Source organism: Bicyclus anynana, chromosome 22, assembly GCF_947172395.1.
Source record: "Bicyclus anynana chromosome 22, ilBicAnyn1.1, whole genome shotgun sequence".
NCBI classification, from domain to species: Eukaryota; Metazoa; Arthropoda; class Insecta; order Lepidoptera; family Nymphalidae; genus Bicyclus; species Bicyclus anynana.
In genome coordinates this window covers 4,981,089-4,995,306 of record NC_069104.1, presented here as the reverse complement: position 1 = coordinate 4,995,306, position 14,218 = coordinate 4,981,089, and the positions used below count along the sequence as shown (strand labels likewise).

Below are 14,218 nucleotides of genomic sequence, written 5' to 3'. Positions count from 1 at the left end.
ACATACACTTTCTGCATTTTTTAAAGTTCCTAAAAATATATTTCTAATGAATACTGTAAAAAGTTAATAGCTTCAAAATTGAGCAAGTTGTGATAAAAATAATATGAATCTTTCGATTTTTTTTGGAAAAAACGAAAAATAAAACTTTCACCATTTCCACAAAAACTGAAATCTATTGTTCTTACAACGGAACTTTCTTTTTTTAGAATAAGTGATAACTTTAAAAATATTTACCGGTTTAGAATGCTTATTTTTGAAAAAAAGTATGATTTAGTAAAATCTAAATTTTTTAGTAAATTTTATTTTGTTTTTTATTTAATTTTATATAATTATTATCTTTTGAAAAATATTAGATATTTGTAAAAAATATAAAAAACAAAAGTTGAGCTACTTTTTTAACAAAGATTTTTAGATGAAAAATAACCGAGATAGAGACGTTTAAAGCCTAATTTTTACTAAGAGAACAATGTAACCGGGACATTTTAAAAACTAAGGGCTTTGTAAAATTTTATTTAATACGATCTTAGAGATTTTGAAATTACCTTTTAAAAGGGTTTTGAATGAACCTAATGTCTTGAAAATTAACGGAGTTATTGTAAAAAAAACTAATTATATTTTAATAAGGAGGTAATTTTTAATAATTTTTTTTATATCTTTGCGATTTTAAAACTCAGAAATACAAAAAAATATTTTTTCATGATTTTCGATTTAAAGCCTGGTTGCTAAAAGCGTTTGAAAATTAACTAAAATCATACATATAAATATTTAAAAAACATGTATTTTATGTATATAATTAATAATAATTAAACACATTTTTTATGTTAGGATGGTTTAATCTGCATTTTTCCCATTTTTAACAAAAGGGGTGGATTTCACCCCTAAAATGCAAAAAGCGCAAGACCAGGATATGTCACTTTTGAAGCAGAGGGTTAAGCTTAATCCCAAATTTTCATCCAAATGTATGGAGGTTCAACGAAATCGGAGGTTATAGCTGATTTTGGCCTACAATGACTGTACTAAATTCAGTATAAACATTTTTAAAAAAGAAGCAAGTAGCCTATTAAATCGGTTAGGGATATTAAACACTAAAGACATTGTTGTCGATATTATAATTGAGTTACCTGGATTTAATAAGTATAATTAGAATATCCTATTCAATTATACTGAAGACATGGTTAAAGACCTTACAATTCAATCGGATATGAATATTTGATATGGCTGTATGCCGATGGTAATATTTGGATTATTTGAATACATGGATGATAATGAGTTCAAATTAAACTGAAGACTGTACGGTTTAATATTTTTGCCTTTTCCCCATGGGAAAAAAATCTCTATTTGACGTCCGTGACAATTGACATTGACATTTGGCATTTGACATTTTCACAAACAGCTGGAAGAAGCAAACGGATTGGGATAGTATTATTTTTCACTTTCTTTAAAAAATTCAAATTTGTAAAGAATGTAAAACGTTAATCTATTGTGCTTTGTAGTTTCTAATTCAAATAAGTACTACCTGTCATTAAAAACCTACGAACATAGTAAGTTTAATTTGTGTATTAAGTATTTCACAATGTTTTAAAAACATCTAAATTCTGTTGTTGCTAGACCGGCAACTATAACAAACTATAATCTAATACGTATCTCTGTGCTGTGTTAGTATTTATTTGGTTTGGTCTCAACAAAACAATATTCTTTAATTTACAGTTAAAGCAAAAACTGGCCAGATGTAGGTATTTTAAACCAACACACCTGAAATTATGTACATAAAAAGCGCATGGTCACATATATAAGCTTGCTCATTATTCCAGTTGTTAGCCTGCATTGGGTTGGGGTAAAACATATTTGGTTTTTCTTTCCTTCCTTCTAAGTATTACACAAGAGTTGATAACTTGGTGATGTGATACCCTTGTGTATTCTCCAATAATAACCATAAAGCTGTCATGCTGGGTGATCATTAACATCATATGGTAATTGTTATAGAGTCACAATGTAACTGTACGCTGATGAACTCCTAATCGTCAACTAAGCATAAGGAGATAAAATCGGGGCCTAGTCAATAGGCCGATGATGATAATAACCACTAAAAAAAGAGCTCCCAAGAGATAAAATAAGACTTAAATGTTTATCCAACAAATAAATATTAAGTAGTTAAATCTATTTTAGTGTAAGTGGTGAAAGTAATTATTTTTCTGTTTGTTTGCTACTGTCTCAGCTTTAACTAACGTAAATACCTTCAGTACCTCTTGGTCCAGAAGTTAGGCTATGTGGTTTCAGATCAAGAGGTTCTGGATTGAGTTATGGTGGGTCCAAGCTTCATATTCCCACTCCTATAAAGAGGGAGACCAGAGCCTGTAGCCTTGTTGCATATCAATTCTCTTACTATAAACGCTAACTAATAAAATGCAAGAATTGACATTCAATATCATTCGACAGATCATGTGATCAAGGTGCCGGAATGGCGACCCCTCACTAGATAACTCAGTGTTGGTATGATCCCCACCAGATAGACTGACAACATAAAGCGAATCTCAGATATTCTATGGATGCAGGAGGCTCAGGATTGTAATGTTTGAAAGTCCCTATAAAAGGCCTATGTCCTGCAGTGGACGTCCATTGGCTGATATGATCTGTTGTCGATCAGATCTCTCATTCCCATACTTTTGGTTATTTTTTGAAGTGTTCAGTATAGAAAGAGAATCAATGTGCCACATGGTGAGGCATGTGGCCTACAGGCCCTGGGTTGGGTCATGATGGGTCTAAGCTCCATATTCCCACTCCTATAAGAAGGGAGGCCTGGCGTTGTTGAGTCATTAAAATCTCTTATAATATCTTATAAGGATTGTATTTGGTTACAGTTTGAGTAGTGATAACAATTAATTTATTTATTTTGTATTGTATTTTTGTACAGATAATAAATATGTTGGAATTGCCTCGTTTAACTAGAGCGTTGAGGGCGCACACACAACTAGACAAGCCCCGTTGTCTAAAACCCAGTAGCAATGTGAAAATAATTGTCAAAATTCCTGATAACCTTCAAAGGTAAGTTAAATTAATGAAAAAAAAAGCTTCTACAACAAATGCAGCAGGGTTAGTGATCCCCATTATTATTAACTTGTTTTTATTTATGAATACTTATAAAGCACCTAAAAGATAGCATAGAGAACAAATCAATCAACACTAACAATAATGTAATGATATGGTCATTGTACATGGTTTTCACCAATATGAATGGTGATTCATAAGTATATAATTTATGAAGATTTTTAATTGGTTGACATATGGTAATTATTGTTGGAAGTTTTGGAATTCTTTGTAGTTAAAAGGGTTATAGTGGTTTTAACAGAAACAGTAGAGATATATAGTAAGTAAGTACAATGGAGTTTACAATACATCTTTTGACATATTTAATAACTGTTTTCAGGTTTAAAACTCTAACAGATATTATCAATTACATCAAACAAAATGAACCGTCACCAGAGACTGTCATAAACCTCATAGAACAACTCAAAGAGGCATGCAAACTCCTCACGGGAGAAGCTTCAAATGACATTATAGAGGATGCTGCAGTATTTACTCTAAGAATGTTCCTAGATCATGATATTGTTATGCTCAAACATCTTTCTCAGCTGAAGCAAATGTTTGGAAATGTTGTGTCATCCACAGCTAATAAGATTTGTGTGGTAAATATTTTCTTTTTACTCTGTATAATGTATTGTACAAGCAGTAGCGTGCTCAAGGTTTTTAACTAGGATGTGCACTATAGGTACAAAATGGAAAATTCCTATGGCAATACAGGTTCTTAATCATTTCTCAGGGTAGGCAGGGCATTTTTGCATCTATATAGTGCATGCCACTGTGTACAAGGGAAATTATATAATACTAGCGGACGCCCGCGATATCGTCCGCCCTTAGACCTCTTTAATCTATCCCTATCGCAAAATCCATTCTTATTGGATACCTACTAACTATAAACTATATAATAATTAATATATTTTAGTGTATTATATATTATATGTGCAGTGTAATCTCAATAAATGATTCTAAGAATGAATTCCCTGAAATTATTCATACATTATATGCTAAACTCAGTTAAGATTTGCTAGAAAATTAAAAAAACAAAACAGATGGAGCTGCAGTTCTGACTCACTTTGGCAACTTAGAAACTACCCCTCAATAATAACATAATTGGTAGTAGTAGTAGAGTAGGTTGCCGACGATCCGCGGTTTCACCTGCAATAGTTCCCGTTCCCATGAGAATATGAGGATTAAATTTAGCCTATGACACTAACAAATAACATGGCTTCCTAGTGGTAAAACAAAATTAAAATCGGTACTGTAGATCCAGAGAATACCCCCTACTATACCACAACCTGTACCTTTTTATAATATTAATGTTTATATAGATAATGTTGACCAAAAATTTTGGATATTAAGGATTTTGTTAAAGAGTTTACACTACAGTGTTTTTCAAATAGGATGGGTACGGTGACAGGTTGTTTCACTATTATGAACGTTATAAGGCAATTGTCACCGTACCCATGCGATCAGAAAAACACATAATATATAAATTGTAAATATTAATTTTCAGATTGTAACAACAATATCAAACATTATAACAGATGATACAAAGGAATACATTAAGGCTGAAATAAAGGAAGTCAAAGAGAATGTAAAGCTATGGGGTGAAAACATACAATGTCACTACATCCCATACAAGCCAGCCAAGAAACCTTTAGCAAAATTGACCAAAAAACCTGCAACTGCCAGTGCTTTTGTTACAGATTTCTCTATGAAATATAACAATCAGGTTACAAACAGAGAAAATGTAGCTAAAATATCACAACCAGTTTCCAAAGTAAGTGAAATAAAATATTTTTTTATGTGATTATGAAAATTACAGTGCCTTCTGTTTGACAATCTTTTAAAGTTTTGTTCAAAGATTTCAGTTAAAGGTTTGTTTACTATAGTGTAACCAAAATAGTAAACAAACATTTAACCAGTTACTCTTTTTTTTTCAATGCTAAGTACCTTTGCCTCATTATACCATTTAATGATTATGATCATTACGATTATTAATGATGTATTCTTTCAGTTCAGCAAATTCTGGTTAGAAACAAAAGTAAAAGATCTTTACGAGAACTCTACTGGCATATCAAGTGCAGACATATTACAATCAATAATAACTTTGCTTAACTCTGCAAGAAGTAATGATGAACTACAGAACGAAATGTTTGAACTATTGGGTTTTGATAAGTTTGAGTTTATACAAGAAATGTTACAACATCGGCAAGAAATCACTGACAGTTTGAAAGCACCACCGCCACAACCTACTATAGCAGAAAGTAAGTAGATATCATTATTAAATATTTTACCCCTCTCTGCATTTTAAATTAGGTACGTACTATGATCAATATTAACTTTTCCTCATTAATCAAGCAAATTTGAAATATGATGAGATACAACAATAGTGCAACAAGTGAGAATTGCGTCCTAGTTTGTCAGATTTAGTTGCTTAACCGTCAAGAGTCAAAGAAAATAACTATTTGAACTTTTTATTGTCAACATGATAAGTATAACACTTGCATTAAAGAGATGTATAGAGGTAAAGTTTTTTTGGCACAACTTACGGATGAGATATTCATTTAAATGGATATTTATGATATTTTAATCTCCTTTCCCAGATAATGCATTATTTTATTTATAACTTCATTGTATCAACAGTTTCTGCGTTGCTGCCTGAAAACAAAATGCCTCAATATCTGTGTCAGGTGTCAGTGCAATCTGGACAAGAGAAGATGCTGGCCAAACTTGTAAGAAAGGAAGAAAAGAAAGCCAAGAGCTCAAAGAGATTAGATGAGGATGAACAGGAACCTGAAATCAACATTGCTCATTTGAGATCTAAGAGGTAACGACAGATTAACTTATTTCTCTAGCGATAGTTAAGTAATTGTGTTTAATATGTAAGTCGGGTAAAAGAGCATTACCAGCATAATCTCTCTGCAAATATTGACTGAATATTTGCAAAATAAATAAGATTATAAAATTTCTAAATCTATTGAAAATCTTTTATCGTAATTAGATAAAAATTCCATACAGTTTTAGCTTCCTTACATTGAATGTGACATTTTTTAATACGTCAACTATAAACATAAACGCACAAATAACAAAGATATTAGTAATTTTGTATAAACGCCCATACAAATCTAACGATCATTATGTACCTACGACGTCATTAAATCGTACCATTTTGTATGGGGCGTTCTTTAGGAATCCGCGGAAGCGCCGCAAATCTGACCCTTTAAATCATTGTAGTTACGAAAGTAATGATCGCAGATACCCTGTTACTTTTACAAAATTGCTTTACTATTAGCTTAATCCTAATTTATATTGTATTGGTCAATGGGCATTCCCCTTCGGCTAAGCAGGGAGAACATCATGAGCAAAGAAGGGGAGTGTTATTTAATTGTCAAGGATTTTCTTAACAGTACACCCGTTGATGATAAGTCCAGGGCTCTGCTCGGAGTTTTTCTCTCTGCCTCAGAATGGATTCCAGTGTGAGATAACCCATTTATCGTGGAAGGCTATATATATTATCCCTGTATTCTTAAAGTAACGGGGACTACGCGGCGTCAGCTAGTGTTTATATATTTGTCTCGAAATTTATGTTTTATTTAATAATGTAAAATGAATTTCAGATTAGCTGACCTTTCAAAACCAATTGTACCATTTTCTACATCAAAATCAAATGTTGATCCTATATTACAAAAGATTTCATACACCCAAACAAAAGTTCAATATCCAAATGTGTATGACTCTTCGATAAATGCTAAAAACTCGGCTGGTAAGTCATATTAACATTAATTTACACAATATTTTTATATAACCACCACTGGATGAATTAAGAGGTTTCCCAATGCTTCCAATGCATATGTTATCGCCGCGTTGCAACGACTTGCGGTACGGACAGCTTCAGTGTGCTCGTGGCGTTCGAGCCGTCCACATCTCTTGTTGTGTAATTCTTTATGGGTTACTTGGAATAGGCGAGGGGAGTGACTTGAGTGGAAAAGGGGAGTTTAGATATCTGTCAAAGGCGCCTTTAACCCTACACACATCGTTCACAAGTGCGTGACTTCACTCAAGGTCATTCTCTGCTAGTCAGGGCCGGACCGTCCATACGGCGAACGGAGCGGTCGCTCCAGGCGCCAAATCCTAGGGGGCGCCGAAATGGTAAAGACAAGATCGAAAAGAAATTTTTTTTTTTCGATCGTCTATATTTAAAGCGAAGAGATGAACGCGACGTGCGCGAATTTACTTCTAATTGAGGCGTCTTTCTTTACCTATGGTGCAGGGAGTGCGTTGATTTTAACCCGGGTATATAATATATAATATATAACAGGTAATAGAGGGCGCTAGGGTGATGATTGCACCCGGGCGCTACGTGAGCTAGAGAGTCTTTACCTATAGTGCAGTAACCCCGCGTTACACCCGGATGTCGCGATCTCAGGGGCGCCCAACGGGTTTTATAGGTACTGGGGGCGCTACGGTGATGATTTCACCCGGGCGCTACGTGAGCTAGAGTCTTTACCTGTAGTGCATGCAACGCACCCGTTAAACCCGGGTGCCGTGATCTCAGGGGCGCCCAAGTGCCACTCGCCGCGCGGGTTCTCTAGGTACTAGGGGGCGCTAGGGTGATGATTTCACCCGGGCACTACGTGATCGAGAGACGGCATTGTGCCTGATTTTCAATTGGTCTGAGCATGGTCAAAATCTTCGCGTTCCATAAGTTCGTAGCCTAAGTAAACCAGGAAACTACAAAGCTATAATTTTTTAGTTAATTTAATTTTTAACTTTATTTAGAGCTCAATACACTTATTTTGTTGGCCTGGAAACATTTCTATACCAGCTATTTTTTTTCTTTAAACTCTTAGAAAATGCATAGACCACTTTCATAAAAATTTTGAACTCGATAAGTGCTTTTTCTAGGAAATAGATAAAAGTCTGATGGAGACGAGACTAGATCATATGAATATGGTGGTAAGGTAAGAATTCTAAATTATCCTGATGAATCAAAACTTTTCTTCTCAATGACCATGGCCATTTTTTTTTAATTTGTCCTCTGAAACATCGCAGCAGATTTCACTATTAAGCAGAGTTTATATTTACGCCTTTTTTTAGTAATCCACAGTAATTACATCCCGCGAATCTCAAAAAACCAAGGCCATTACTTTTCCAACACGCAAAACCGCTTCTGCCTTTTTGGAACCTGGATCCTGGTCGTGTCCACTTTTTAGACTGTACTTTTGTATCTGGAGTAAAGTAAGTAGGTTTTAACCATGGTCACAAAATATACAAAAAAGTATCTGCCTCAAACAACTCCAAGCAGTTGCGAAAATTCGTCAGTCGATCGCGTATTTGTTCAACTTTAACTAAAATCAAGTTAGTGCAATTAGAAATGAGCAATTGAATACGAAAACATTTTTTTAAATTTTCTTGTCTGTAGGTCTGTCTGTCCTTCTGTCTGTATGTTCGCGCTATTCTCTGGTTCTACTGAACGGATTTTAATGCGGTTTTCACCAATAGATTAAGCTTAGTCCACGGCAACATATAGGCTTTGTTTCATTAAGATCGGACCGGCCTTCGGCCGGGGGTTTGTAATAGGACTTTCGACTGTAGCTATGGCTGGGCATTTTACCTAAGCGCAAAAAAACGCGCGGCCTTGGGCCGCGCACTTTATTCTACACCGAGATTCGGCCGGGGGTTTGTAATAGGGCTTCCGATTGTGACTATGGCTGGGCATTTTACCCAAGCGCTAAAAGCGCGCGGCCTTCGGCCGGGAGTTTGTAATAAGGCTTTTGACTGTGGCTATGGCTGGGCATTTTACCCAAGCGCAAAAAACGCGCGGCCTTCGGCCGCGAACTTTATTCTACACCGGCCTTCGGCCGGGGGTTTGTAATAGGGCTTCTGTTTGTGACTATGGCTGGGCATTTTACCCAAGCGCAAAAAACGCGCGGCCTTCAGCCGCGAACTTTATTTTGCTCCGGCCTTCGGCCAGGGGTTTGAAATAGGGCTTTCGACTGTGGCTATGGCTGGGCATTTTACCCAAGCGCAAAAAACGCGCGGCCTTCGGCCGCGAACTTTATTCTACACCGGCCAAAGGCCGAATAAAGTTCACGATATATACGAAGGCTCTAATTCACCTTCAGTTTTAAACATGACTTCATAAATGTTTTTTTTGCTAATCCTTTCTTCTTCAAGTTCTTCATTGCAGTGATTAAGTTTATTATTAAGATTAAGATACTCGATTTTTTTTCATGTTAAAAATACGAGTACCTAGTCACGATTTGTTTGACGGGATCGCGTGGGGAACGTAACGAATGCAAATGAATGCATAAAATTTTATTCTATTAATATAGCTATACATTGAATAATGTAGCTTTAACATGAGGGTAATTTAAAAAAAATTTTTAAAAAAGAACAACCATTTCACAAAAGTTTCCATTAAATTAAAAGCGAAACATAACATCGTATGTGCTACCTTCTGATCAGTTAGTGCTGTGTTAATTAAAGCCGTATCTGAAAGAAGTATCTGAAAATCCAGTTAAAATCTTTATGATTTAAACGGCTTGAATCGAATCGAAATCGAACGGTCGAATTGAGAAACCTCCTCTTTTTTTTGAAGTCGGTTAAAAATGTATGACATTCCGATATAAATTAGGCTACGAACTTTTCAAACGTCCCTAGTATATAATGTTAGGAGCAAACAGGAAAGGCGCCATAATTGGATCTCGCTCCATTCTAAAATTTTCCTCGGTCCGGCGCTGCTGCTAGTCTAGGGTCTTATTTTGCTTACAGTTTGATTTGTTAATTAAGTAGTCCTGACAAAAGTTGTGAACCTTTGTTCGACATTAGTTTTCTTATTTTTGTAATCACTTTTGAGCCTGCTAAAAAATATATGTTTTATTTTTATTTTTATTTATGCTATTAGATTTATATTCTTACTGCTATAAAATTTACAATCACACGGGTTCTTAAAAGTACAAAAAATTTAAAAGCTTGTCGGCACTGATACCTCTGAAGTCACAGATAATCTCAAAACATCATCATCAATTTGCACATAGAGGAATATTAAATATTATTTTATGGGTTTCACCGGCTTCATTGCTTGTAAGTACTCACTCTGGTTACTCTGTGTTATTTAGGTTTCGTTTCTGGCCTAAAATTTATATTGCCCGAAAACGCCGTAAGAAAAGACAATAAGGAGTTTGAGGAAGTTATAATACCGAAGAATGAACAGGCGCCTTTGGAAGTTGGAAATAAACGCGTACCAATTTCTTCATTAGATGAGGTGAGTAAAATACACTTCGAATCGCCGTGGTCAAATTTAAAAAGATTGTATATCTGCTCTTACAATAGTCGTAATTTATTAGATATGGACCACATTTCTCTAATACTTGACCTTGGCAAACTCGCTTGTAACACTCCCGATGGTCCGCGCGGGCCGGGAGGGGGGTACTGATGGCCCGCGCGCACGACTTCATACCCGCGCAGTTCTTCTGTCTGTCCTGCGCGCACGACTTCACAACTTCGCAGTCCTTTCGCTCCGTCGCCCGCATATCATGGGTGTATCACCAACGAATTTGCCAAGCTATACGTAGGTCCGCGTGGATATCAGTTTTTTTTATGAACTTTCATCCCTTTATTAAAACCTCTTCTTCTTTGGTTTTGCTTCACGAGGTACCATCATCATCATCAGGTGGATCATGTTGACCGCTTCTGATCTATTTTGATCGCCACTGATTAGAATTCCCTACCAATACTTGACAGCAGTTATTTAATTGAATGGTAGATATTTTAAGAAGACCTTTAATTACCGAAGTTTCGTCAAGGTTGTGCCAAAAATATTTCATTTGATTTTCCTCTGCCAATATTGACTTAAAACCTATACTACTACAGCCTTTCTTGGTGTGTACTGTTTACCAACAAACAAATCTAAAATGAGGGTATAAATCACTAGTCATTTCACACCTCATAATAATTATAATTAAGTTGTTCTTAAATTGATGAAAATAAATTTGATTAATTAGATAATTTGAGAGATTAATATAACAATTACAATAAACAAACCATACATAATTTATAATAAATAAGTTATGAAATGACATGTGTTTTCTACCTTCATATCTATTTTTTTTTGTTGGTAAACAGTACTCATCGAGAAAGGCTGTAGTATAAAAATGTTTTTATACCATTAACTAAAACTTCCAGATCGGTCAAATGGCGTTCGAGAACATTAAAGAACTCAATCGGATACAATCTGTGGTGTTCCAAACGGCGTACAACACTAATGAGAACCTCCTGATTTGCGCGCCAACGGGTGCTGGCAAGACCAACATAGCTCTGCTTACTGTGGTGCATCAGATCAAACAGCACATTGAGAATAATGTTATAATGAAGAATACTTTCAAAGTAAGTATTTAAATTGTACAAGTTTACAAGTTAACACTTGACCACAATCTCACCTGTTGGTAATTGATGATGCAATCTAAGATGGAAGCGGGCTAACTTGTTAGGAGGAGGATGAAAATCACACCCCTTTCGGTTTCTACAAGACATCGTGCCCCAACGCTAAATTGCTGGCAGTACGTTTTTATTGGTAGGGTGGTAACCAGCCAGACCTGGACCAATTAAGAAAATCTCAATCGGCCCAGCCGGGGATCGAACCCAGGACTTTCGTCTTTTAAATCCACCTCGCACGTGGCATTGCGCCACGGAGGCCGTCAAAATCTTTGGAATATGTCTGCGTGATCGAATCGGTAACCAAGATATCCGCAGAAAAACCAGAAGTTACTGATATGGCATAACAAGTAATACTGAAGTGGAAAAAGCTAGGCAAATAGTTCGAAGAGCCGATGGATTTTGGGATCCCAAGGTGTTAATGACTACTTCGCATCAGAAAGCGCAGCATTTGTACGCAACAATGGTCAAAAAAAGTTCAAGAGTCCACTTTTAGAATAGGAGGTCTATTCTAACAGTGGACCTTTAACATTAGAGCATAGTGGACATCCGTGATGACTGACGAGGTAATATAAATAAAGGCCACATAAGTCCTAGTCCTAGAATCGGCGACGTCATTCGTGGTGTTTAGTATGGAGCCTATTTAAGCGACCCGCGGCAGCACCGCACATGTGCCTCTAATTTCGTAGAAGTAACAGGGTATCTGATATGATGGACGCTGGGATCCCAAGGTGCTGAAATGGCGACCCCGCACCGGTAAGCGCAGTTTTGGTCGACCCCTTCTAGATGGACCGAGGACATCAAGCAGATTGGTGCCGCTGGGTGCGGCGGGATTCCCTGTTCATCATTCGGCTGATAATGATATCATATTAGATACCCTGTTACTTCTACGTAATTAGCATATGTACTCTTATTTAAAACTGTCATCATCCCTATTGATAGATAATCTACATAGCCCCAATGAAAGCGCTGGCTTCAGAGATGACGGCAAGTTTCGGCAAGAGACTACGCGGGTTAGGGATCGTCGTAAAAGAATTAACCGGAGACATGAAACTAACGAAAACCGAAATTCAGCAAACGCAAATGATTGTCACAACTCCAGAGAAATGGGATATTGTTACTAGGAAGGGAGCAAGTAAGTAATTTTTTATTTGAAGTTACTAACTTCTGTGTTCTTCCAAAAATAATTTCGATATGACAATTTTTTTTAATTATTATTATTATTATATTTATAGGCTAAGCAGCTTTCGCTGATGCGCCTATATATTTGTGCTTCTTATTGCTTTATATGTTTATCCTGCCGGTTCTTAAACGCATTTAGTGATTTTGCGGTAATCACATCCTCAGGCAGTCTATTCCACAATTTAACTATTCTGTTACTGAGGAAGAGGCTATAATATCAAACTCAGATGCCAAAGAACTTCCCTTAAGCCTTTCATGGCTTAAGGGAAGTTCTTAATGTAGGATTACACTTTCTAGTGAATAATTCTTTTAACTCCTCTACCTAAAAATAATTGTCCAATGGCTTTCTTCCCCCAGCCCTCATCCTTCTATCTATACACATATTTGGATAATACCTACTATTATTTTTCGTTGCCTACGTATGTATATTGTATACGTTAGGGGGGGCTTTTGGTTATAAAGACTTTGACGACCAGCTCTCAAAACAGAGGTCCTCGGTTCCACTAAGAACAGCACAGGGCAGATTTGATGTTTTCTGAATTGATTCAGACCTGGTCTGACGGTAGGCTTCGGCCATGGCTAATTACCACCTTACGGGAAGAGACGTACCGCCAACCGTTAAAGCATTCCCGTACGATGCCTTGTAGAAACCATTAGAGGTATGGGTACAATAAACTTTTACTTCATCCAAGTAAGCCCGCTTCCATCTTAGACTTGTTATTAAAAATCAGTTGAGATCGCAATCAAGGGCTAACTTGTCATAGAGTACGAAAAAATACTTTAAATTCACAGCGGATACGGAATTAGCGTCAAGAGTGAAACTGCTGATAATAGACGAAGTGCATTTATTACACGGAGACAGAGGTCCGATAGTCGAGGCAATAGTCGCAAGAACATTACGACAAGTTGAGTCCACCCAAAACATGATACGGATAGTTGGACTTTCAGCCACCTTACCCAATTATGTCGATGTTGCCAGGTACATATAATCTATTTTTGACTTCTAATTTATTAGTTACTAGATGACGCCGCGCGGTTTCACCCGCGTGGTTCCCGTTCCCGTAGGAATACGGGAATAATATATAGCTATAGCTTTCCTCGATAAATGGGCTATCTAACACTGAAAGAATTTGTCAAACCAGACCAGTAGTTCCTGAGATTAGCGCGTTCAATCAAACAAACAAACAAACTCTTCAACTTTATAATATTAGTATAGAAGTATAGATACAAAAAAAAAACAACAAAAATTAAGTATGTTTTAGTAAGTACAGGATTTATAGTTTCTAAAATTTTGGCTCACTAATTTTCTTTACGAACGGTATGTTTACGTACGTGTAAGTAAACTCCCAACTCAAAATATCTTTTTTTTTCATATGAGTCGTCATAATACATTTGTTATAGTTTTTTTACAATATAATTAAGTCAAAAACTTCAAACTATTAAAGTTACCAAATGCACCTTGGTAGAAGAGTCCAAAATAAGTTTATTTTTTTGGCGTCATCGTTATTTCACTATATTT

At 36.1% G+C, this 14,218-nt stretch overlaps 1 protein-coding gene across 1 annotated transcript in view; it reads left to right on the top strand.

The window, feature by feature from the left end:
- Positions 1-1,380: 1,380 nt before the first annotated feature.
- The window catches only part of LOC112046854 (activating signal cointegrator 1 complex subunit 3), a 36,125-nt gene continuing 23,287 nt past the window's right edge, over positions 1,381-14,218 (top strand). Inside the window, exons 1-11 of the mRNA XM_024083676.2 lie at positions 1,381-1,541; positions 2,912-3,042; positions 3,425-3,683; positions 4,592-4,858; positions 5,096-5,345; positions 5,725-5,908; positions 6,699-6,844; positions 10,203-10,348; positions 11,269-11,469; positions 12,460-12,652; positions 13,492-13,678. Coding sequence (XP_023939444.1) covers positions 2,921-3,042; positions 3,425-3,683; positions 4,592-4,858; positions 5,096-5,345; positions 5,725-5,908; positions 6,699-6,844; positions 10,203-10,348; positions 11,269-11,469; positions 12,460-12,652; positions 13,492-13,678 — 1,955 coding nt within the window. The 5' untranslated portion in view covers positions 1,381-1,541; positions 2,912-2,920. The remainder of the gene's footprint in view (positions 1,542-2,911; positions 3,043-3,424; positions 3,684-4,591; positions 4,859-5,095; positions 5,346-5,724; positions 5,909-6,698; positions 6,845-10,202; positions 10,349-11,268; positions 11,470-12,459; positions 12,653-13,491; positions 13,679-14,218) is intronic.